At 46.0% G+C, this 27,096-nt stretch overlaps 1 protein-coding gene across 4 annotated transcripts in view; it reads left to right on the forward strand.

The window, feature by feature from the left end:
* PSPC1 (paraspeckle component 1) overlaps positions 1-27,096 on the forward strand; it is a 377,392-nt gene that overhangs the window by 174,730 nt on the left and 175,566 nt on the right. For all 4 annotated transcript variants that reach the window (XR_010203527.1, XM_063951654.1, XM_063951657.1 and 1 more), the window contains exon 6: positions 878-980. Coding sequence is in view for 3 of the 4 variants with exons in the window: in XM_063951654.1 (XP_063807724.1) it covers positions 878-980 (103 nt within the window). In the remaining variant the exon portion in view is untranslated. The remainder of the gene's footprint in view (positions 1-877; positions 981-27,096) is intronic.

A 27,096-nucleotide genomic window follows, 5' to 3' on the forward strand; every position in this document is an offset into this window, starting at 1 on the left:
TTCTATACATGCTGATTACTGTGTTGGTGCTGTCTGTGATGTACAATGAATATGCCTGTATGTTGTATTGTGTACTGTTGCTATAGCTACTGGCCGTGGGTAATGACGTCATGTAAGAGCGCCGACGGACCAGGCACGTGCCTGTGGTGATGGCGTTTGCACACACTATTTAGGTAAGCACTTTTGTTTTTGTTCACTTGACCTGATGAAAATGCACAAATAAAATGCATTGAAACGTTGTCTTCACCACTGATGTAAGTGTACTTTGTTACCGCCGCTTGGAGTGCCGCACCCGATGCCGTGTATATTCCAATATTTGTGGAGGCACCCAGCGCTATTGGACTGTTTAATGGGAGAGCCGGACCTGCATGTTGTCTAAATATATATATATATATATCTGCCTGCTTGTCAGTAAATTATTATCGCATTATCCCATGGAGTCCCAAAGTGAAATTTGGTACATGTTTAAATGAAATATGGGAGAACTCATTAAAAAAAAAAAAAATCCCTATTTTAAAAAAGAGGTCAAAGGTTATTAAACTTTTTTTAGTACTACCTTACTAAATTAAAATTTGAAGTGAAAAGATCTAGTCATAAGCTTCAAAATGACACTAATTTAATCTCTGTTTTAATTAGAACTCAAACGGCTCCACCTCCAAAAATATCCAACCTATGATGATGAAATTTGGTATAAATTAGTTTCTCGTCGTACCTAACAAGCACAGCAAATTTCATTGAAATCGGTGATGGTCATGAAAATGGCTGTTGATTAGATGTGGAATGACCCTCATTTGGTTATTCCCTTTTTACTGGCTTCTCATGAACTGAATTACGAAATTAAGACATTAAGTGACTTCACGGTTTGATTTAATTTTAGACACGAAGAAGAGCACAGACGGCGTGAAGAAGAGATGATTCGTCAGCGCGAGCAGGAGGAACTTCTGCGGCAGGAAAGTTTCAAGTCTGCATTCATGGACGCCGTAAGTAACATTAATAATTCTTACTTGCAGCTACAAACAAATGTCATCTTCACTGTTCGTTATATAGTATTAACAATCCCGTTGTAAATTGCTTGTTTTGGGGATTTTTTCCTTTTTTCTCTATCGTCCTAGTGGATGCTGGGGTTCCTGAAAGGACCATGGGGAATAGCGGCTCCGCAGGAGACAGGGCACAAAAGTAAAGCTTTTCCGATCAGGTGGTGTGCACTGGCTCCTCCCCCTATGACCCTCCTCCAGACTCCAGTTAGATTTTTGTGCCCGGCCGAGAAGGGTGCAATTCTAGGTGGCTCTCCTAAAGAGCTGCTTAGAGAAAGTTTAGCTTAGGTTTTTTATTTTACAGTGAGTCCTGCTGGCAACAGGATCACTGCAACGAGGGACTGAGGGGAGAAGAAGTGAACTCACCTGCGTGCAGGATGGATTGGCTTCTTGGCTACTGGACATCAGCTCCAGAGGGACGATCACAGGTACAGCCTGGATGGTCACCGGAGCCGCGCCGCCGGCCCCCTTGCAGATGCTGAAGTTAGAAGAGGTCCAGAATCGGCGGCTGAAGACTCTGACAGTCTTCTAAAGGTAGCGCACAGCACTGCAGCTGTGCGCCATTTTCCTCTCAGCACACTTCACACGCTGTCACTGAGGGTGCAGGGCGCTGGGGGGGGGCGCCCTGGGAGGCAAATGTAAACCTATATACTGGCTAAAAATACCTCCCATATAGCCCCCAGAGGCTATATGGAGATATTTAACCCCTGCCAAACTTCACTAAAGAGCGGGAGACGAGCCCGACGGAAAAGGGGCGGGGCCTATCTCCTCAGCACACAGCGCCATTTTTTCTCTCACAGAAAGGCTGGAGAGAAGGCTCCCAGGCTCTCCCCTGCACTGCACTACAGAAACAGGGTTTAAACAGAGAGGGGGGCACTAATTGGCGATATAAATATATATATAAAGATGCTATTAGGGAGAAACACTTATATAAGGTTGTCCCTATGTAATTATAGCGTTTTTTGGTGTGTGCTGGCAAACTCTCCCTCTGTCTCTCCAAAGGGCTAGTGGGGTCCTGTCCTCTGTCAGAGCATTCCAGGTGTGTGTGCTGTGTGTCGGTACGTGTGTGTCGACATGTATGAGGACGATGTTGGAGGAGGCGGAGAAATTGCCTGTAATGGTGATGTCACTCTCTAGGGAGTCGACACCGGAATGGATGGCTTATTTAGGGAATTACGTGAAAATGTCAACACGCTGCAAGGTCGGTTGACGACATGAGACGGCCGACAAACAATTAGTACCGGTCCAGGCGTCTCAGAAACACCGTCAGGGGTTTTTAAAAAAACGCCCATTTACCTCAGTCGGTCGACACAGACACGGACACTGAATCCAGTGTCGACGGTGAATAAACAAACGTATTCCTCATTAGGGCCACACGTTAAGGGCAATGAAGGAGGTGTTACATATTTCTGATACTACAAGTACCACAAAAAAGGGTATTATGTGGGAGTGAAAAAACTACCTGTAGTTTTTCCTGAATCAGATAAAATAAAATGAAGTGTGTGATGATGCGTGGGTTTACCCCGATAGCAAATATTGGCGTTATACCCTTTCCCGCCAGAAGTTAGGGCGCGTTGGGAAACACCCCTTAGGGTGGATAAGGCGCTCACACGCTTATCAAGTGGCGTTACCGTCTCCAGATACGGCCGCCCTCAAGGAGCCAGCTGATAGGCAGCTGGAAAAATATCCTAAAAAGTATATACACACATACGGTGGTTATACTGCGACCAGCGATCGCCATCAGCCTGGAGATGCAGTGCTGGGTTGGCTTGGTCGAATTCCCTGACTAAAAATATTTTATTGATATAGAGCATTTAATAGGATGCATTCTATATATATGTATGCGAGATGCACAGAGGGATATTTGCACTCTGGCATCAAGATAAGTGCGTTGTCCATATCTCCCAGAAGATGTCATGGACACGACAGTGGTCAGGTGATACAGATCCCATACGGCACATGGAAGTATTGCCGTATAAAGGGAAGGAGTTATTTGGGGTCGGTCCATCGGACCTGGGGGCCACGGCTACAGCTGGGAAATCCAACCTTTTTACCCCAAGTTACATCTCAGCAGAAAAAGACACTGTCTTTTCAGCCTCAATCCTTCCGTTTCCCATGTGGGCAAGCGGGCAAAAGGCCAGTCATATCTGCCCAGACATAGAGGAAAGGGAAGTAGACTGCAGCAGGCAGCCCCTTCCCAGGAAAAGAAGCCCTCCACCGCGTCTGCCAAGTCCTCAGCGTGACGCTGGGGCCGTGCAAGCGGACTCAGGTGAGGTGGGGGGGTAGTCTCAAGAGTCTCAGCGCGCAGTGGGATCACTCGCAAGTTGACCCCTAGATCGTACAAGTATTATCCCAGGGGTACAGATTGGAGAGTCGAGACATTTTTTCCTCGCAGGTTCCTGAAGCCTGCTTTACCAACGGCTCCCTCCGACAGGGAGGCAGTATTGGGAAAAAAATTCACAAGCTGTATTTCCAGCAGGTGATAATCAAAGTACCCCTCCTACAACAAGGAAAAGGGTATTAGTCTTCCACACTATATTGTGGTACTGAAGCCAGACGGCTTGGTGAGACATAGTCTAAATCTGAAATCTTTGAACACTTACATAAAAAGGTTCAAATCAAGATGGAGTCACTCAGAGCAGTGATAGAGAACCGGAAAAAAGGGGACTATATGGTGTCCCTGGACATCAAGGATTACCTCCATGTCCAAATTTGCCCTTCTTAACAAGGGTACCTCTGGTTCGTGATACAGAACTGTCAATATCAGTTTCAGACGCTGCCGTTGAATTATCCACGGCACCCCGGGCCTTTACCAAGGTAATGGCCGAAAAGATGATTCTTAAAAGAAGAAAGGCATCTTAATTATCCCTTACTTGGACGATATCCTGAAAGGGGCAAGTTTCCAGAGAACAGTTGGAGGTCGGAAAAGAACTATCTAAAGTAGTTCTACGACAGCACGAGTGGATTCTAAATATTCCAAAAATCGCAGCTGTTTTCCGATGATACGTCTGCTGTTCCTAGGAATGATTCTGGGCATAGTCCAGAAAGAGGTATTTCTCCTGGAGGGGAAAGCCAGGGAGTTATCCGACCTAGTCAGAAACCTCCTAAAACCAGGCCAAGTATCAGTGCATCAATGCACAGGAGTCCTGGGAAAAATGGTGGCTTCTTACGAAGCGATTCCATTCGGCAGATCTCACGCAAAAACTTTTCAGGGGGATTTGCGGGACGAATGGTCCGGATCGCATCTTCAGATGCATCAGCGGATAACCCTGTCTCCAAGGACAAGGGTGTCTCTTCTGTGGGGGCTGCAGAGTGCTCATCTTCTAGAGGGCAGCACATTCAGCATTCAGGACTGTGTTCTGGTGACCACGGATGCCAGTCTGAGAGGCTGGGGAACAGTCACACAGGGAAGAAATTTCCAAGGAAGTGTGGTCAAGTCTGGAGATTTCTCTCCACATGAATATACTGGAGCTAAGGGCAATTTACGATGCTCTGAGCCTAGGAAGACCTCTGCTTCAAAGTCAACCGGTGCTGATCCAGTAGGACATCATCATGGCAGTCGCCCACGTAAACAGACGGGGCGGCACAAGAAGCAGGAGGGCAATGACAGCAAGGATTCTTCGCTGGGCGAAAAATCATGTGATAACACTGTCAGCAGTGTTCATTCCGGGAGTGGACAACTAGGAAGATTTCCTCAGCATGAATGAATTCCACCCGGAAAAGTGGGAACTTCATCTGGAAGTTTCCACATGTTTGTAAACCGTTGGGAAAGACCAAAGGTGGTATTGATGGCGTCCCACATGAAGCGCCAGGTCTAGAGACCCTCAGGCAATAGCTGGGACGCTCTGGTAACACCGTGGGTGTACCAGTCGGTGTATGTGTTCCCTCCTCTGCCTTTCATACCCAGTGTATGGAGAATGATAGGAAGGAGAGGAGTAAGAACTATACTCGTGGCTCCGGTTTGGCCAAGAAGAACTTGGTACCCGGAACTTCAAGAGATACTAGAAAGGATCTTGATTCAGCAAGAATCATGTCTGTTCCATGACTTACCGCAGCCGCGTTGACGGGTGAACGCCGGATCCTAAGGGAAAAAGGCATTCCGGAAGAGGTCATCCCTACCCTGGTCAGAGCCAGGAAGGAGGTGACCGCACAACATTATCACTGCTTAGGTGAAAATGTGTTCCATGGTGTGAGGCCAGGAAGGCTCCACGGAAGAATTTCAACTAGGTTAATTCCTACATTTCCTGCAAACAGGAGTGTATATGGGTCTCAAATTGGGGTCCATTAAGGTTCAAATTTCGACCGGTCGATTTTCTTCCAGAAAGAAATTGGCTTCAGTTCCTGAAGTCCAGAAGTTGTTAAGGGAGTACTGCATATACAACCCCCTTTTGATGTCTCCAGTGGCACTGGGCGATCTCAACGTAGTTTGGGATTCCTAAAATCACATTGGTTTAAACAACTCAAATCTGTGGATTTGATATATCTCACATGGAAAGCGACCATGCTGTTGGTCCTGGCCTCGGCCAGGCGAGTGTCAGAATTGGTGGCTTTATCTCACAAAGCCATATCTGATTGTCCATTCGGACAGAGCAAAGCTGTGGACTCGTCCCCAGTTTCTCCCTAAGGTGGTGTCAGCGTTTCACCTGAACCAGCTTATTGTGGTACCTGCGGCTACTAGGGACTTGGAGGACTCCAAGTTGCTGGATGTTGTCAGGGCCCTGAAAATATAGTTTCCAGGTCGGCTGGAGTCAGGAAATCTGACTTGCTGTTTTTCCTGTATGCACCCAACAAGCTGGGTGCTCCTGCTTCTAAGCAGACTATTGCTCGTTGGATTTGTAGTACAATTCAGCTTGCACATTCTGTGGCAGGCTTGCCACAGCAAAAAATATGTAAATGCCCATTCCACAAGGAAGGTGGGCTCATCTTGGGCGGCTGCCCGAGGGGTCTCGGCATTACAACTCTGCCGAGCAGCTACGTGGTCGGGGGAGAACACGTTTGTAAAATTCTACAAATTTGATACCCTGGCAAAAAGAGGACCTGGAGTTCTCTCATTCGGTGCTGCAGAGTCATCCGCACTCTCCCGCCCGTTTGGGAGCTTTGGTATAATCCCCATGGTCCTTTCAGGAACCCCAGCATCCACTAGGACGATAGAGAAAATAAGAATTTACTTACCGATAATTCTATTTCTCGGAGTCCGTAGTGGATGCTGGGCGCCCATCCCAAGTGCGGATTATTCTGCAATACTTGTACATAGTTATTGTTACAAAAATCGGGTTATTGTTGTAGGAAGCCGTCTTTCAGAGGCTCCTTTTGTTATCATACTGTTAACTGGGTTTAGATCACAAGTTGTACGGTGTGATTGGTGTGGCTGGTATGAGTCTTACCCGGGATTCAAAATTCCTCCCTTATTGTGTACGCTCGTCCGGGCACAGTACCTAACTGGAGTCTGGAGGAGGGTCATAGGGGGAGGAGCCAGTGCACACCACCTGATCGGAAAAGCTTTACTTTTGTGCCCTGTCTCCTGCGGAGCCGCTATTCCCCATGGTCCTTTCAGGAACCCCAGCATCCACTACGGACTCCGAGAAATAGAATTATCGGTAAGTAAATTCTTATTTTTAAATGCGTTTCTCTTGCGTCCTAGAGGATGCTGTGGTCCACATTAGTACCATGGGTATAGACTGGTCCACTAGGAGCCACTGGCACTTAAGAGTTTGTGTGGGCTGGCTCCTCCCTCTATGCCCCTCCTACCAGACTCTGTTTAAAAAATGTGCCCGGAGGAGCCGGTCACATCCAGGGGAGCTCCATAGGAGTTCTTTTATTTTTTATTTTAGAGTTTAGGCACAGGGAGGCTGCTTGCAACAGCCTCCCTGCTTCGAGGGACTAAGGGGGGTAGTAGTGTCCGCCCTGAGGGGGTCTGAGCCACTATCTCCGCTGACAGGACACTGAGTTCTTGAGGGGATCAAATGTTTGCCGCCACAGGGGATCGCTCACCCCAGCAGCTTGCCGGCACCCCCTTACAGAGCCAGAAGACTTCAGTGGCGAGTTAGTCACCGCCTCCTCTGGCAAGCGGGGATCCGGTGTGAAGATGGCGACAACAGGGTAGGGAGTGCAGTACTAACCGCTCCGGGGCTCAGCGGTACATGGTGCAGCGCTGTGAAGGGTGCCCTGAGCCAGCGCCTTCTCCCTACACTGTCCAGCAAGCCTGCCAGGGTCCCAGTATCGCTGCCGGCACAATTCCTCAGGCCAGTATAAACTACAGAAGAGCGGGAAGCAGTGCCATGAAAGGGGGCGGAGATTCTCCTTAGAGCGGACCCAGCCGCGTTCAGCGCCATTTTTGCGCCTGCAGATGCGCTGACAGGGAGAGCTGTCCCTCCTAGTCAACTCCAGCTATCTTGTACGGTACCAGGGGGTTGTAGAAGGGGAGGGAGGCTGTGTAAAGTCTGTGTAGTCTATTAAGGTACACAGACAGCGCTGGTAGTTTCATTAGTTCTACCTTAAAAAAGCGCTGTGTGTGGGTTGGCTCCAATCTCTGTGTCTCTATTTGGCATACTTGGGTTGGAAACTGTGTCTGACATTTTCCTTTGTATGTGGGTGTTTACTATCTCACATAGCCATGTCTAGGGACTCTGGGTCATATGCTGTAGAAGATGTTTCCCCTCAGGAGTGATCCATTCCATGTACACAGGATTGCAATGCTTTGTCTCAGATAGCTAATACTGAGACTGAAACTCAGGTGTTGAAGTCTATGGCAGTTTGGTCAGGCTCTGTCCCTATTCTTGCAAAATCCCCTAGCATGTTCCCACAGAAACGTGCACTTGCCAAAATTATGCAAGATGACACGGATTCCGATTCTGATGCTACAGACGGTGATGGGGATGTGCTGAGGGGGGCGGCATCCTTTGCATAGAGGGTGCAGCTGATGATTGAGGCCATTAGAGATGTGTTAAACATGAATCACACTACACCTGAGCAGGCTTACTTCACTGATGAGAAAGCCCTGCTAACCTTTCCCGCGGAAAACACTATATTTAAAAAATCCTGGGAAAACCCAGAGAAAAAATTCCAGATTCCAAAAAGAGTCCTGGTTGCTTTTTCCCTTCCCTGAAAGATAGAAAAAAATGGGATAACCCACCATTTATTGACGCATCTCTCCAGACTGTCTAAAAAGGTGGTTTTACCTGTACCTGGTTCTACCACGTTGAAAGAACCAGCTGATTGTAAGATTGACACTACGCTCAAATCCATCTACACTGCTTCAGGAGTGGCCTTAAGGTCCACTATTGCCTGTGCATGGATTTCTAAAGCCATAGTAAAGTGGTCAGGCACATTACTAGAGGATTTGGATGCAATGGATAGAAGTGACATTTAATTGTTTTTACGTAACATACAGGATTCTGCGGGGTTCATGGTGGAATCCATGAAAGACCTAGGTACGCTGACTGCACTGATATTCTCCATGTCTGTCTCCGCTCGCAGGGGACTCTTGCTACGCCAATGGTCTGCAGACGCGGAATCCAGGAGAAGTGTGGAGAACCTACCCTACACAGGTCACGCTCTATTTAGGGAAGCGGATGCATGGATTTCCCGGCATCCGCGGGTAAGTCACCTTTTCTTCGCTTTGCTACTCCTTCTACGTAGAAACCGTTTCTTCAGCTGTGCAGCAGTCCTTTCGGACCGCTAAGACAAAAAAGCCCAAGCCTTCTACCACTTTCTTTAAAGGTGGTCGGGCAAAATACAAAAAGCCTGCACCCACAGGCTCCCAGGGCCAGAGACCTGCTTCTGGTTCCTCAAAATCCTCAGCATGACGGTGGACCTCAAAGCCTGGAGGACGGGTTGGTGGGTGCGAAATTCAGACGTTTCAGCCACGTCTGGGTGTCATCCGGCCTGGATCCATGGGTACAGGATATTGTGTCCCAGGGGTACAGACTGGAGTTTCAAGAATTCCCGCCTCACCGATTCTCCAAATCAGGCTTGCCAGCTTTGCTGACAGAAAGGGCTATCCTACAGAAAGCCATCCTAAAATTGGAAAAATCACAGGTCATTGTCCCTTTTCCACCTCATAACAAGAGTTATTATTCAAACCTTTTCGTGGTACCGAAACTGGACGGTTCGGTCAGACCAATTTTGAACTTGAAATCATTGAACCCTTACCTGAGGGTGTACAAATTCAAAATGGAGTCTCTCAGAGCAGTGATTTCATGTCTGGTGGAGGGAGAGTTTCTGGTATCCCTGGATATCAAGGATGCGTACCTCCACATTCCGATTTGGCCGCCTCACCAGGCTTATCTTAGATTTTTACTGTTAGACAGTCACTATCAATTCCAGGCACTGCCATTCGGCCTCTCCACAGCACCGAGGGTGTTCACCAAGGTGATGGCAGAGGTGATGGTTCTCCGCGAACAGGTGGTGCACATAATCCCATATCTGGACGATCTGCTGATAAAGGAATCGTCCAGGGAGACGTTGCAGTCCATTGTTCTCACGACTCATCTGCTCAGGGAACACGGTTGGATCCTGATTTTTCCAAAATCACATTTGGGGCTGACCAGGAGGTTGTCTTTTCTGGGAATGATCCTTGACACAGAAGTGCAGAGGGTGTTTCTTCCGGAGGAGAAAGTGTTGGTGATACAATGGTCTGGGATGTCCTGAAGCCAGCCCGAGTTTCAGTTCATCAGTGCAATCGCCTTCCGGGGAAGATGGTGGCCTCTTACGAGGCTCTACAGTACGGAAGGTTTCATGCTCTGCCCTTCCAACTGGATCTCCTGGACTAATGTTCGGGATCTCATCTACACATGCACCAGAAAATAAATCTGTCGCCAAAAGCCAGTATTTCACTCCTCTGGTGGCTACAACTACCTCACCTTCTGGAGAGCCGCAGGTTTGGGATTCAGGTCTGGATCCTTCTAACCACGGATGCAAGTCTCCGGCGCTGGGGCGCGGTCACTCAGGGGGAAACCTTCCCAGGAAGGTGGTCAAGCCTGTAATCCAGCCTACCAATAAACATTCGGGAACGAACAGCTGTCTACAACGGTCTTCTCCAAGTGGCCTATCTTCTGCGAGATCGAGCCATTCAAGTGCAGGCGGACAATGTAACGACAGCGGCTTACATAAATCAACAGGGCGGAACGAAGAGCAGAGCTGCAATGTCAAAGGAAACAAGAATCATCCTCTGGGCAGAAAAACGCGTTGGTGCTATCAGCAATCTTCATTCCAGGAGTAGACAACTGGGAAGCGGACTTCCTCAGCAGACACTCTCCATCCAGGAGATTGGGGCCTCCATTTGGAGGTGTTCACGGAGGTGACCGATATTTGGAGTGTACCTCAAATAGAGATAATGGCCTCCCGTCTCAACAAGAAACTTTGGAGGTATTGTTCCAGGTCAAGGGACCCGCAATCTGTGGCGGTGGACGCCCTGGTTACTCTGTGGGTGTTCCGGTCGGTATACGTGTTTCCTCCAGTTCCACTCATTCTCAGAGTTCTAAAACTCATAAGGAGAACAAGAGTTCAGGCAATCCTCATTGCTCTGGACTGGCCAAGAAGGGCTTGGATCTTCTGGGTCTTATCTACTAGAAGATCCGAGCTCTCTCCCTCTTCGGGAGGAACTACTGCAATAGGGGCAGTCTGCTTATCAAGACTTACCGCGGCTACGTTTGGCGGCATGGAAGTTGAAAGCCAGATATTAGCTCGGAACGGCATTCCGAACAAGGTTATTCCTACCCTGATACAGCCTAGGAAAGGTGTAACGTCTAAACATTACCGTCGCATTTGGAAAAAGTATGTATCTTGGTGTGAATCCAAGAAGTTTCCTACGGTGGAGTTTCATCTGGGACGGTTTCTCCTCTTCCTGCAGGCAGGTGTGGATATGGGCCCGAGGTTGGGATCCGTGAAGGTCCAGATTTCGACCCTATCCATTTTATTCCAGAAACTGGCTTCCCTCCCTGAGGTTCAGACTTTTTTGAAGGGAGTTCTGCACATCCAGCCTCCTTTTGTACCACCTACGGCTCCCTGGGATCTTAACGTGATGTTACAGTTCCTCCAATCGGATTGGTTCGAGCCACTACCGGTGGTTGAGGTCAAGTTTCTCACGTGGAAGGCTTTCACTTTGTTGGCCGTAGCTTCTTCTAGACGTGTCGGAGTTGGGGGCTTTGTCTTGTAAGAGCCCCTACTTGATCTTCCATGAAGATAGGGCTGAGCTCCGAACACGTTAGCAGTTCCTTCCGCGGGTTGTGTCGGCATTTCATATCTATCAACCTATTGTGGTGCCAGTTGCTACCGACTCCTCAATTTCGTCAGTCCTTGGATGTTGTAAGGGCTCTGAAAATTTATGTGAAGAGGACTGCTCGTTACAGGAAATCGGACTCTGTTTGTCCTGTATGATTCCAAGAAGATTGGGTGTCCTGCTTCTAAGCAGACACTTTCTCTCTGGACAAGGTTCCCTATCCAGCATGCATATTCTACGGCAGGATTGCCGTGTCCTACGTCTGTTAAGGCCCACTCTACTCTTAAGCTGGGTTCTTCCTGGGCGGCTGCCCATGGTGTGTCTGCTTTACAGCTTTGCCGAGCGGCTACTTGGTCAGGGTCGAACATGTTTGCTAAGTTCTACAAGTTTGATACTTTGACCAAATTTCAGGTCCTCAAAGGCCAATCCGTTCTGCAGGAGCCTCCGGACTCTCCTTCCCGTTCTGGGATCTTTGGTACATCCCCATGGTACTAATGTGGACCCCAGCATCCTCTAGGACGTAAGAGAAAATAGTATTTTAATTACCTACCAGTAAATCATTTTCTCGTAGTCCGTAGAGGATGCTGGGCGCCTGCCCAGTGTTTCGTGATCCTGCAGTGGTTGTTTTGTTCAGTATTGCTTCGTTTTTGGTTAAGTACTGTTTTGTTACTTGGTTATGTAATCTTGTTCAGCCGTTGCTGATTTTCAAGCTGGTTTGCTTGGTTCGCCTTGTTTGCGTGAACTGGTGTGAATCTCGCCACTATCTGTTTAAAATCCTTCTTTCGAAATTGTCCGTCTGCTCGGGCACAGTTTCTAGACCGAGTCTGGTAGGAGGGGCATAGAGGGAGGAGCCAGCCCACACTCTCAAACTCTTAAAGTGCCAGTGGCTCCTAGTGGACCGGTCTATACCCCCATGGTACTTATGTGGACCCCAGCATCCTCCACGGACTACGAAAAAAGGATTTACCGGTAGGTAATTAAAATCCTATTTATGGGCCACCACCTCTATATAAAATAGTTACACTTTAGGCAAAACGTACCTTTCCTGCTGCTAAGTAAATAGAAGCCTAGTATGCCCTACCTTGTAAAGGAAGATGTAGACTGGGCCCATTGAAACTTTGTTCCCTGGCCACTGGTGAACGATAAATTGCTTACCTCTGATTTATTAGACCATCTCATTCAGAGCCATTCACTGTCAAGGAATGTCTTTGTTGCAATATTGACAATTACTTTTCTATATTGTGTTTTGTGTACATTTTATTTGATTATTTTTTTTTTCACTCTGACACACATTAGAGTTGTTAAAATTCTGTTAAATAGTGGCGGTAAGGAGGTCCTAAAACTATTCAGTTGTCCTTATCGCTAGTCAGGAGATGCCAGTTCTTGCGCCTTAAACCGGGTGTTTAGTCGCTAGAACTGGCATCTCTGACTTAAATACCTGCCATGATGCTGTTTATGCCACGCTAAAGGCAGAAAACAATGTGGCACTAGTTTAGTCAGATTTCTCCTCTAGTCGGGCATAACGGCATGATCAATTGAATATCTCCAGGACCTCCTTCCCTGCACTATTAACATCACGCAGAATTGAATCAAGCCCTGTGTGTGCTTTATTGCGAACATAGCTGTTAATGCAGAATTATTTCACAAAGCTGCCTTTTATTTACTGTTTAACGTCTCGTTTACTTTCTTAATCTGCATTTTAACTGTTTCCCTTTTGGGGCTATGAATTAACCTAAACTATCTTTTGCCATGCAGAAGACTATTAATGGGTTTGCAAAGGATTTAGTCAGGTTTGTGCCCCTGCTATGGAGGTAGACCTAAGTCTTTGCACAGAAATGAAAGTGGATTTATAGGGGTCAATTCAGTGAGATACGAGAGGGGGTAATTGCTATCAGTGGCGTCTCTAGGGGGCTGCAGGATGCACCCGAGTAGTGATGCCAAAATGCCGGCTCCTGCACTGTAACATTACGTAGCCACATCAGTCTCTGCAACTGGTTGCCATTGTAATTGTACAAAGCCCTATGGGGGATGCAAACAAAAGTCTGCAAACCCAACTATACTGTAAGTTCAGCATATAACCGCACATATGGACGTGATAAAGTCGCGTATAGTGTCATTGGCTAAACCCCATAGTGAGAATCATTCTGTACCACTTCCAGCACACTAGCTCCAATTTAGTTGGAAGCAAGTTACTTGCAGCTATATGCCACACTTACGGTGCTGCCAGACTAGGGATCTTTGTTCAGAGCCACATTGATCCAGGGGGACGAGTTGTGGTGCTGTTGGAGGTCTTTCTACGCTGTTACAATGGCTACTCGCGCCTCTCGTGTCTAAATGAATTGATCCTACTGTGTTTGTGATATGACAATTTAGGTATTGTATGTTACAGCAGACTTCTGTACTTTCTGTACTGGTTAACACACTTCATTTTAACAAAAATGTGCAGCCACAGCAAAGCATTTCTACGGTTAACTAGTTCTTACAAAGGTTTATACAGTTCTATATTAATCTCTGAAAGACATAATTATAATGGCCCTTGGTCAACAAAGGCTGTAGAACTAGTGTTATTCAATATAACCATTTACTTCCCTCTTTTGAGTAGCGCCGACTTCACATGTACAATTCACAAGTTTAAAATGAGGGAGTTTGATTCACTGTGCGTTCAATAATTATCCAGGCCATATCCGTGTTTTGTATTTAAACCCTATTTGGTATTGCCCAGCCTGTTGCTCACACATCACACCTTCCTCAGTATAATGAGATGCTTATTTTACCTGTGCTGAATATAAGGGTGTGTTTTTTATCTCTTGCAAATTAAAGTAAACTCAAACATCATTTAGAAATGGATTTCAGAAATGACAATCCACAAGCTTTTACCTGTTAGGCTAAAACATTAAGATAAAATAAAACTGATTGTAATCCATATATTTTCCCCACGTGTTGCTGATGCAGCTAACCATCTTGACAATGCACAATTGCTGTCTGTATCCAGAGAAATTATTTATTTGGGCTCGATTCAATACAATGCATGGTGAATAGGGCTGTGAATTAGTTCCTGGGGCTTTTCAATACAGCGCGCTGTGACACCTGACGGCGGGATTGCAGAAATCTGACAACAGTGCAGGCGCGATGCTGATTTCTGCCCTCAGCATGGTGGAAACAGCATCGCGCTGGGCACTTAAGTTGGAGAATGGTAGTTTTCTCCTGATAAAACATCCTGTTTATTCCGGGAGAATGGGCATTCTCTAAATTACCCATTTCGCTGTATTGAATAGCCCTGCAAGCTAACTCCCGGTGCTGTTCAGCTCGCATTGTATTGAACAGCACCGTATATTTCTCTGACGTCCTAGTGGATGCTGGGAACTCCGTAAGGACCATGGGGAATAGCGGCTCCGCAGGAGACTGGGCATAAAAAGAAAAGCTTTAGGACTACCTGGTGTGCACTGGCTCCTCCCCCTATGACCCTCCTCCAAGCCTCAGTTAGATTTTTGTGCCCGACCGAGCTGGGTGCAATCTAGGAGGCTCTCCTGAGCTTCTTAGGAAAAGTTAGTTTTAGGTTTTTTATTTTCAGTGAGACCTGCTGGCAACAGGCTCACTGCATCGAGGGACTAAGGGGAGAAGAAGCGAACCTGCCTGCTTGCAGCCAGCTTGGGCTTCTTAGGCTACTGGACACCATTAGCTCCAGAGGGACCGAACACAGGCCCAGCCTCTGAGTCCGGTCCCAGAGCCGCGCCGCCGGCCCCCTTACAGAGCCAGAAGCAAGAAGAGGTCCGGAAAATCGGCGGCAGAAGACATCAGTCTTCACCAAGGTAGCGCACAGCACTGCAGCTGTGCGCCATTGCTCCTCATGCACCACACGCTCCGGTCACTGATGGGTGCAGGGCGCTGGGGGGGGGGCGCCCTGAGCAGCAATATAAACACCTTGGCTGGCTAAATTACATTACATATAACCCCCAGGGCTATATGGATGTATATTAACCCCAGCCAGATTCCGAAAAAAAGCGGGAGAAACGTCCGCCGAGAAGGGGGCGGAGCCTATCTCCTCAGCACACTGGCGCCATTTTCCCTCACAGCTCCGCTGGAAGGACGTCTCCCTGACTCTCCCCTGCAGTCCTGCACTACAGAAAAGGGTAAAACAAGAGGGGGGGGGGGGGGCACTAATTAGGCGCAGTATAATATACACAGCAGCTATAAAGGGAAAAACACTCTGTTTGGTGTTATCCCAACATATATATAGCGCTCTGGTGTGTGCTGGCATACTCTCCCTCTGTCTCCCCAAAGGGCTAGTGGGGTCCTGTCCTCTATCAGAGCATTCCCTCTGTGTGTCGGTACGACTGTGTCGACATGTATGAAGAGGAAAATGATGTGGAGGCGGAGCAATTGCCTGTACTGGTGATGTCACCCCCTAGGGAGTCGACACCTGAGTGGATGAGCTTATGGAAGGATTTACGTGAAAGTGTCAGCTCTTTACAAAAGACGGTTGATGACATGAGACAGCCGGCTACTCAGCTGGTGCCTGTCCAGGCGTCTCAAAGACCATCAGGGGCTCTAAAACGCCCGCTACCTCAGATGGTAGATACAGACGCCGACACGGATACTGACTCCAGTGTCGACGATGAAGAGACTAATGTGACTTCCAGTAGGGCCACACGTTACATGATTGAGGCAATGAAAAATGTTTTACACATTTCTGATAGTACAAGTACCACTAAAAAGGGTATTATGTTTGGTGAGAAAAAACTACCTGTAGTTTTTCCTGCATCTGAGGAATTAAATGAAGTGTGTGATGAAGCGTGGGTTTCTCCCGATAAAAGACTGATAATTCCTAAAAAGTTATTGGCATCATACCCCTTCCCGCCAGAGGATAGGGCACGTTGGGAAACACCACCTAGGGTGGATAAAGCGCTCACACGCTTGTCAAAACAGGTGGCACTACAGTCTCCGGATACGGCCGCCCTTAAGGAACCTGCTGACAGAAAGCAGGAGAATATCCTAAAATGTATATACACTCACACGGGTATTATACTGCGACCAGCAATCGCCTCAGCCTGGATGTGCAGTGCTGGGGTGGCTTGGTCGGATTCCCTGACTGAAAATATTGATACCCTGGATAGGGACACTATATTACTGACTATAGAGCATTTTAAAGATGCGTTTTTATATATGCGTGATGCACAGAGGGATATTTGCCGACTGGCATCAAGAGTAAGTGCGCTGTCCATATCTGCCAGAAGAGGGTTATGGACGCGGCAGTGGTCAGGTGATGCTGATTCCAAAAGGCATATGGAAGTATTGCCTTATAAAGGGGAGGAGTTATTTGGGGTAGGTCTATCGGACCTGGTATCCACGGCAACTGCTGGGAAATCAACATTTTTACCCCAGGTAGCCTCTCAACATAAAAAGACGCCGTATTATCAGGCGCAGTCCTTTCGGCCCCATAAGGGCAAGCGGGCGAAAGGCTCCTCATTTCTGCCCCGTGGCAGAGGGAGAGGAAAAAGGCTGCAGCAAACAGCCAGTTCCCAGGAACAGAAGCCCTCTCCCGCTTCTGCCAAGTCCTCAGCATGACGCTGGGGCTCTACAAGCGGACTCGGGCACGGTGGGGGCCCGTCTCAAGAATTTCAGCGCGCAGTGGGCTCACTCACAAGTGGATCCCTGGATCCTTCAAGTGGTATCTCAGGGGTACAAATTGGAATTCGAGGCGTCTCCACCTCGCCGTTTCCTAAAGTCTGCCTTACCGACGTCTCCCTCTGACAGGGAGGCGGTATTGGAAGCCATTCACAAGCTGTATTCACAGCAGGTGATAATCAAGGTACCCCTCCTGCAACAGGGAAAGGGGTATTATTCCACGCTGTTTGTGGTACCGAAGCCGGATGGCTCGGTGAGACCTATTCTAAATCTAAAATCTTTGAACACTTACATACAGAGGTTCAAATTCAAGATGGAGTCACTCAGAGCGGTGATCGCGAACCTGAAAGAAGGGGATTATATGGTGTCTCTGGACATCAAGGATGCTTACCTCCATGTCCCAATTTACCCTTCTCACCAAGGGTACCTCAGGTTTGTGGTACAGAACTGCCACTATCAGTTTCAGACGCTGCCGTTTGGATTGTCCACGGCGCCCCGGGTCTTTACCAAAGTAATGGCCGAAATGATGATACTCCTTCGAAGGAAGGGAGTTTTAATTATCCCTTACTTGGACGATCTCCTGATAAGGGCAAGATCCAAGGAACAGTTGGTAGTCAGAGTAGCACTATCTCAAGTAGTGCTGAGGCAGCACGGTTGGATTCTCAATATCCCAAAATCGCAGCTGATCCCGACGACACGTCTTCTATTCCTAGGGATGATCCTGGACACAGTCCAGAAAAAGGTGTTTCTCCCGGAAGAGAAAGCCAGAGAGTTATCCGAGCTAGTCAGAAACCTACTAAAACCAGGCCAAGTATCAGTGCACCAATGCACAAGGGTCCTGGGAAAAATGGTAGCTTCCTACGAAGCAATCCCATTCGGCAGATTCCACGCAAGAACATTCCAGTGGGACCTGCTGGACAAATGGTCCGGATCGCATCTTCAGATGCATCAGCGAATAACCCTGTCCCCAAGGACAAGGGTGTCTCTCCTGTGGTGGTTGCAGAGTGCTCATCTTCTAGAGGGCCGCAGATTCGGCATTCAGGACTGGGTTCTGGTGACCACGGATGCCAGCCTGCGAGGCTGGGGAGCAGTCACACAGGGAAGAAACTTCCAGGGCTTGTGGTCAAGCCTGGAGACATCACTTCACATAAATATCCTGGAGTTAAGAGCCATTTACAATGCTCTAAGCCAAGCAAGACCTCTGCTTCAAGGTCAGCCGGTGCTGATGCAGTCGGACAATATCACGGCAGTCGCCCACGTAAACAGACAGGGCGGCACAAGAAGCAGGAGGGCAATGGCAGAAGCTGCAAGGATTCTTCGCTGGGCGACAAATCATGTGATAGCACTGTCGGCAGTGTTCATTCCGGGAGTGGACAACTGGGAAGCAGACTTCCTCAGCAGGCACGACCTCCACCCGGGAGAGTGCGGACTTCACCCAGAAGTCTTCCACATGATGATAAACCGTTGGGAAAAACCAAAGGTGGACATGATGGCGTCCCGCCTCAACAAAAAACTGGACAGGTATTGCGCCAGGTCAAGGGACCCTCAAGCAATAGCTGTGGACGCTCTGGTAACACCGTGGGTGTACCAGTCGGTGTATGTGTTCCCTCCTCTGCCTCTCATACCCAAGGTGCTGAGAATTATACGGCGGGGAGGAGTAAGAACTATTCTCGTGGCTCCGGATTGGCCAAGAAGGACTTGGTACCCGGAACTTCAAGAGATGCTCACAGAGGACCCGTGGCCTCTACCTCTGAGAAGGGACCTGCTCCAGCAGGGACCCTGTCTATTCCAAGACTTACCGCGGCTGCGTTTGACGGCATGGCGGTTGAACGCCGGATCCTAAAGGAAAAAGGCATTCCAGACGCAGTCATCCCTACTTTGATAAAAGCCAGAAAGGATGTAACCGCAAAGCATTATCACCGCATCTGGCGGAAATATGTTGCGTGGTGCGAGGCCAAAAAGGCCCAGACGGAGGAATTTCAACTGGGTCGATTCCTGCATTTCCTGCAAGCAGGAGTGTCTATGGGCCTAAAATTAGGATCCATTAAGGTCCAGATTTCGGCCCTGTCGATTTTCTTTCAGAGAGAACTGGCTTCAGTACCTGAAGTCCAGACGTTTGTTAAGGGAGTGCTACTTATACAGCCTCCTTTTGTGCCTCCAGTGGCACCCTGGGATCTGAATGTTTTTTTGGATTTCCTAAAATCACATTGGTTTGAACCACTCAACACTGTGGAATTAAAATATCTCACATGGAAAGTGGTCATGTTGTTGGCCCTGGCTTCAGCCAGGCGTGTGTCCGAATTGGTGGCTTTATCCTGTAAAAGCCCTAATCTGATTTTTCATACGGACAGGGCAGAATTGAGGACTCGTCCTCAATTTCTCCCAAAGGTGGTTTCAGCGTTTCATCTGAACCAGCCTATTGTGGTACCTGCGGCTACTAAGGACTTGGAGGACTCCAAGTTGCTGGACGTTGTCAGGGCCCTGAAAATATATGTTTCCAGGACGGCTGGAGTCAGAAAATCTGACTCGCTATTTATCCTGTACGCACCCAACAAGCTGGGTGCTCCTGCTTCTAAGCAGACTATTGCTCGCTGGTTTTGTAGTACAATTCAGCTTGCACATTCTGTGGCAGGCCTGCCACAGCCAAAATCTGTAAAAGTCCACTCCACAAGGAAGGTGGACTCATCTTGGGCGGCTGCCCGAGGGGTCTCGGCTTTACAACTCTGCCGAGCTGCTACTTGGTCAGGGGCAAACACGTTTGTAAAATTTTACAAATTTGACACTCTGGCTGAGGAGGACCTGGAGTTTTCTCACTCGGTGCTGCAGTCATCCGCACTCTCCCGCCCGTTTGGGAGCTTTGGTATAATCCCCATGGTCCTTACGGAGTTCCCAGCATCCACTAGGACGTCAGAGAAAATAAGAATTTACTTACCGATAATTCTATTTCTCGTAGTCCGTAGTGGATGCTGGGCGCCCATCCCAAGTGCGGATTGTCTGCAATACTTGTACATAGTTATTGTTAACAAATCGGGTTATTGTTGTTGTGAGCCATCTTGTCAGAGGCTCCTTTGTTATCATGCTGTTAACTGGGTTCATATCACAGGTTGTACGGTGTGATTGGTGTGGCTGGTATGAGTCTTACCCGGGATTCAAAATCCTTCCTTATTGTGTACGCTCGTCCGGGCACAGTATCCTAACTGAGGCTTGGAGGAGGGTCATAGGGGGAGGAGCCAGTGCACACCAGGTAGTCCTAAAGCTTTTCTTTTTGTGCCCAGTCTCCTGCAGAGCCGCTATTCCCCATGGTCCTTACGGAGTTCCCAGCATCCACTACGGACTACGAGAAATAGAATTATCGGTAAGTAAATTCTTATTTTCTATTTTTTTGTATAAATGATCACAACTTTCATACCTGCTGATGTATAGTAAATTCATTATTCTTGACTTCATGTTCCTAGAAAAATGTAATGTCGTCTCTATTTTTTTACAGTGCCAAATAGCTGCAATTGTTTTGCACTTCGTATGTTTTTAGTAAAATAGATCAATTACTATTCAATTAGTATATCAAAATCTTGTTTTAGAATTTTCTGATTGATGAATTTAAGTGCATTAAGAATTATCAAAAAGACGTGGTGGTGGTTGTGATCTCCAGACAGTGACACCCAACACTACAGACAAATATAAGTTTTTCAGCGATATGGGGGACAAGGGATTCCAATGTCCACATCTCCTCCATCCAGGTTCAAATTTAAACAGGGGTCTTCTCATTTGTTGTGGTAGGTTTTCTAGTTTTCAACATGGTGTGTCCAGATGTGCTGCCATATTATTCATGGTCATTAAATATATTTTAATCACAACTGTGAAAGCTATAATAAACCTACAAAAAAAACCCACTAGTATTTAATTCTGCTTTTAACTGTTTTTTTAATGGAAATGTAATTGATACCAAAACAAAAAGCACAAAGTATTTATTTTTTTGTGGATTTAAAAAATAACTTGTTTGCTTTGAATTTACTGGCTGTGTGAGTGATTATAAGCAGACTAATGCTATTCTGAAAGTGTTATATGTGTAGGTACTGTGTAAATAATGCTTATGTGGGAATATGACCAGCCTGAAAAGTGCTGTCATGGGCGAGAAAATTCTTGCCATGGAAGAGTTGTAAATCCATCATCACAACTTGCAATAAGTAAAGGAAGATTAAAAGTCTGTTTATATATTTATTCCTTTTTATCTTGTAAGTAGGTCAGACGCAGATCTGTTACCAGAAGGTGTTCTATTAAGTTTCTGAACCACAGATTTTTCATGACCTTGTCAAATGACCTCCCCATAGTAATCACCAGACCATTTGATTTAAAACTTAATCCAGATCATATGAAATGTGACTACAGTTGAAGCCTTTGTTCATATTGTGTGCAGTACGGATGGTGTCATGGTTAGCATTACTGCCTCACAGCACTAAGGTCATGGGTTTGATCCCTCACCATGGCCCTAACTGTGTGGAGTTTGTATATTCTCCCCGTACTTGCGTGGGTTTCCTCCGGGTACTCTGGTTTCCTCCCACAATCCAAAAATATACTGGTAGGTTAATTGGCTCCGAACAAAATGAACCCTAGCGTGAATGTGTGTGTACATGTGGTAGGGAATATAGATTGTAAGCTCCACTGGGGCAGGGACTGATGTGAATGGCCTAATATTCTCTGTAAAGCGCTGCGGAATACATGTGCGCCATGTAAGTAACTGATAATAAATATTGTTAGATGAACATTGAGCTTTTTTTGTTTAAGCCCAACTTCTGTTGCAATGCAAAAATTAATTTTAATGTTTGTAATACCACTAATCTGCAGCATTTTTTGCTGTATCTTTACATTTATCCAAGTAGTTACCTTGCAGAAATTGTTGGACCACAGAGAACTGTTTAACGGTCACAAAAAGCTAGCTCCAATTGAATAACCTGAAGCAATAAAAGTGAAAGCACTTTTTTTTTTTTTTTTGCGCCAGTTAAGTTATCATGGCTAATTGAATCCCTTAGTCTGTTGCAAAGTCCCTGTATTACTGCATGACAACTTGGAAGTCACGCTTCCACAGTGCGAACGTGACGGCCACCTGTGTGACTCTCTCAGGGAAATCTGACTGCTATTTTTTTTTTTTTTTATTGTAGAGTCGTTAATATGTGGACACCAGTTGCAGTTGTAGCTCTTAAATCTTGTAGCATTATATGCGGTTATCACAACTGCACTCTGTAGTAAGGATGTTAAGTTTAGTCTCAGAAATGCCCCCTTTTCCATTAGCATGGCCAGAGTGCCAGCAGTAGGTTAACACTGGCAGTAACTTCTACAATGAGCCAAGGAACATGTTGTGTTCCATTAATATGTCATGAAATAGTCATTTTATGATGCAGTATCCAAGGATTCCTTAATTGCTTAATACTTATACGGACAAGTACTTGGGACTTGAATTATCATTGTAAATAGCAAGTGTTTCACACAGCAGTGATTGCATCTCTATGGTGTGTTTTTCTTGGCTCAGGTAATTTCCCAGCACATTATTTATTAATTTCTAATTTAGAAAAACATTTTTATAGAACAAATTAATCCTTTGCAAGCATGTGCAGTGTTCTTAAACATATTTCTAAAACACTGATTATTTTACTTAAGTTTTGATCTCTTCATGACGCCCCAGCGTTGACTACTTGGTCACAGCAATTTTTGTTGCTGTCAGTACTTTTTCTTTTATTTGCCTACAATCATGGCAAATCCCATCCACTTTTTGTTTTATTTAAACCACAAAGATTGATTCAGCCGTTTACTTGAAACAGTTGTCATAGTGGTTAGTAATGCTCCCTCCGAGTGAGTATTGAAGTGCTGGGAAGCAGCAGGGGCTTTGGAGTTTATATGTTCTTCTCTTGTTTATCTGGGTTTACCTAGGGTGTTCAGTTCCATCTCTTAATTCAAAAGCATACAGGTAGGTTAATTGGCTTTAGCCAAAAAATTAACCCTAGTGTGTATATGTCTGTGTGATGGGGAATATAGATTGGAAGCTCTACTGGAGCAGGGAGTGAAGTGAGTGAAATTGTCTCTGTAAAGCGCTGTGGACTTTGTGTGCGCTATATAAATAACAAGAAATTGATTTTACATCTGTGCTGTTGGAGTCAACATGATTACTAAAACAAATCCATGGACACTGGCATTATAGCCCTATTTACTGCTCATACAGACTCTCCTCACAAGCTGCTTTGCGGTTCAATGCTATTTTGTCCACTATTATTATTTTCTCTGGATTGATATATACCTTTATTACAGCACTTAGCCATGCCCATTTGGAGTCCATTTTCAATTTAAAAAAAAAAAAACTAGACAAAATAATACACCATTGTTTTATTAGAGTAAATGTATTTACTTATTTTCAAGGTAGTTGCTATTGCTGAGTAGTCCTAAACAGACACATCAAGAAGGCAGTAAAACCTGGCTCATGTTCAGTGTACACGGTACTGTACTGATGAGGCACGACTTTCCAGCTGCCTTAGCAGTGCAGCGGCTCTTGCACATAGCAATAGATGCGCTGCTGAAGTCTGAGTCCTGTGTACAGTGAAGCATAAAACTGGCCTGGAATAGTATGGGGATGTTGCGAAGTGTTAGGGAATCCTGTCTTTGCATGTGATCTTCAGACTCCACCAAAGTGTAATATTTCATCAGTTTGCGACAGAGGTAGGTTTCGATGTGCGATTTGCGATGTTTTCTGCTTTTCAATCAAAAGTGATGCATTACTTGTATGAAGTGTTATGATTTAAATTTATTAATTATTGTTTAGTTAGAAACGTGCTCAATTAAAACTATGTAGACCAGATTAGTGTGATCCAGTGTAATCTAGAATTTTTCCTTCACACTAGGGGACACTGGGAATATATATTGGGGTATAGACTTGTGATAAATGGAACCTGGAATTTTAAGAATCGGTTAGAATTGAAGTTGGCTCCTAGCCCTCTATACCCCACGGGAAATCGGTTTTGGATTACACGGGAGCTCTGTGCTTACTAGGGCTGTCTGCCTTTATACATTTTTTGTTTTCACTTTTGATCTTCACTGAAGACTACAACAGGCAGACTTTAAGCTACTGCAGTCTGCCTGCACCATGGGAGCCACCAGAGGGACACGCCACAGCTTACTGAGGCCTGGCCCACACTAATAATCTGTATATACTCCAGTGTATAGTCCAGTGTCCCCTATCGGATCGGAGAAAGTGATTTATCGGCAAGTACCAAAGTCCTATTTTCTAAATAAAAATACTCTGGATGGTAAAATGGTAGGGATTTCCTTATTGAAACCAAAAGGAGTAAATCCTGTAGACTTATTTTGATTTATTTATACTGCACCCACATAGTCTGTAGCCCTTCACTTAATCATCTTAGCTGAAAGATGCGAAATGGGCTTTATGGATATTGCTGCAACATGTTGTCTCATTTGGAGTTTCCAAAACTTATCAATACAATTTGCCTCTTAGCTATGTGAGATCAAGTACCGACTACAGCTAAAGGTGATTGTCTTTAGTTATATTTATGCATTTGTTTTTTTATTGGTTCTGCTTTCTCTCCTTAATTTGGTAAATTATTTTTAATCTATTTATACATGAACTCTATAGTATTATCTAATGATCAAAAGCCAAGGCTTAGAACCTTAAGGCTATGTTGCTCCATTGATCCGGTTTTAGAGCTGTTGGTGAAACACGTGGTTGGTTGCATATTTCATGCCTTTTATTTTAAATCTCTCAATCGTTTGAGTTTTCGTTTTATGACTCCATGCCACTTGAGTGTGTTTTGGCCTCAGCAGCACCCCTGTATGAACTGGCTTGGACACAATGCCTGGCAAAGTCTTTTCGGGGCTTTAAGATTTCTTGCTTCCAGGTCTCGATTAGTATCCCTGGTGTAACACATTTGAGAGGACTCTGTCTCTGGATGCTGGTTTCATTGGGCAAATGTTTCGGCTTCAGAAACTTCAGCTTTGTTTAACCATCTGACTCATGGCTTGGGAAGCAGAAACTGACCTTTTTAAGGGGATTTCTTTTGACTGGAGCTGGATAAGATCATGTCCCTGGAGACAGGTGCGATTAGTGCATTTATGATGGTTAAACTGCCAAGAGTTCAAGTCTCCCGATTGTAGTCCTTTTGCTAAATTGGTAAAAGTAAGGGTAAAGTCTTAGACATTTCACTGTCTGTCATGGATGTCCACAGACCATCCAACACCCAAAGTGGCAGATAAACAGTCTGCATGAATCAGTGCTTTTTCAGCAGATTGTAGTGATGGGGTGTGCCAGACAAAGACTTGATTGTATAATTGTTAAACCACAAGGTGTAGTGATTCTGTTACAGGACAAGGGATCCACATATGTTTCTTTAAAACTCAGACAGTCACATGGGCTTTTTTCCTGATTTGTTAACTCTGGTTGCAATTCTTCCAGGTATCCTAAACCGGTAAAAAGGTATCCTACTGGCCAAAATGGTCCTGATGCACCAACCTACTTAGGGCCAAATTCAGTTAGCCTCGAAGTCCAAATTAGCTGTGATGCAGTGTCCGGAGCTATTCTGTTGCAGCCCGGCATGAGTCTACAAGCAGTACTTAACGCGGAAGTATATTTTGTTCACAGAAATCCACATTAAGTTGGGCTTTCTGCCATTACCACGTCTGGTAAATTTCCCAGAATCCGTGGGTTAACATGCAGCTGCAGATTTACTGAGTGAGGAAAGTGCTTGCAATTGAATAGCTCCGGGTGTAAAAGTCAGCATATGGACCTCGTTTGGCAAAAGTACACATATATACAGTTGGGCACTGTATATATGTACGAGCCCCCGCCAAGAAAATGTACATTTAAGCGGGACAGAAGCCCGCCGTCGAGGGGGCGGGGCTTCTTCCTCAGCACTCACCAGCGCCATTTTTTCTCCACAGCTCCGCTGAAAGGAAGCTCCCCAGGCTCTCCCCTGCAGATACACGGTAGAAGAGGGTAAAAAGAGAGGGGGGGCACATAATTAGGCGCAAAAATCTATATAAACAGCAGCTACTGGGTTAACATTAAGTTACTGTGTTATTCCTGGGTTTATAGCGCTGGGGTGTGTGCTGGCATACTCTCTCTCTCTGTCTCTCCAAAGGGCCTTGTGGGGGAATTGTCTTCAGATGAGCATTCCATGAGTGTGTGGTGTGTCGGTACGTGTGTGTCGACATGTCTGAGGAGGAGATGGAGCTAATGTGTGTGAGTGGTGTCTCCGTCGACAACGCAGACACCTGTTTGGATATGTAAAATTAAGTGCTAAGGTAAATTTATTGCACAAAAGATTAGAGAACAGACAGGGAATCTACCCATGTCTGTCCCTATGTCGCAGAGACCTTCAGAGTCTCTCAATGCTCACTATCCAAAATAATAGACACTGATATCGACACGGAGTCTGACTCCAGTGTCGACTACGATAATGCAAAGTTACAGCCAAAATGGCAGGAAAGTATTCAATATATGATTATTGTAATAAAAAATGTTTTGCATATCACTGATGACTCATCTGTCCCTGACACAAGGGTACACATGTTTAAGGGGAAGAAAGCTGAGGTAAATTTCCCTCCTCTCATGAAGAAAAAGAGCGGGAATCTCCAGACAAGAGACTGCAGTTTCCCACAAAGAATTCTCAGGGAGTATCCTTTCCCTACTAGGGCCAGGATATGATGGGAATCTTCCCCTAGGGTGTCACGTTTGCCCAAAAGGTAGCGCTGACTTAACAGCTATCCTCAGGGATCCTGCAGATAGCATGCACAGATACCTTATCAGCAGAGATTAAGACCCTAGTATGTATGTATGTATGTATATATATATATATATATATATCTATCATGCCCAAAGAGACATTAGTCTACTGGGTTCTAGAGTCGACGTTATGTCGATTTCTGCTTGACGTGTCCTGTGGAACATGCAATGGACAGGTGATGCCGACTTAAGAGGCATATGGAAGGTTTACCTTACAAGGCTGAGGATTGTGTGGAGAAGGGATCTCGGACCTGGTCTACACAGCTATAGCTGGTAATTCTGATCTTTTGCCTTATATTCCAGCACAGCCTAGGAAAGCACGACATTATCAAATGCAGTCCTTTCGATCACAAAGAAACAAAGTCCGAGGTGCGTCCTTTCTTGCCAGAGGCGGGGGCAGAGGAAAGAAGCTGCACAACACAGCTAGTTCCAAGGAACAG

This window comes from Pseudophryne corroboree, chromosome 2 (assembly GCF_028390025.1).
Source record: "Pseudophryne corroboree isolate aPseCor3 chromosome 2, aPseCor3.hap2, whole genome shotgun sequence".
Taxonomy (NCBI): Eukaryota; Metazoa; Chordata; class Amphibia; order Anura; family Myobatrachidae; genus Pseudophryne; species Pseudophryne corroboree.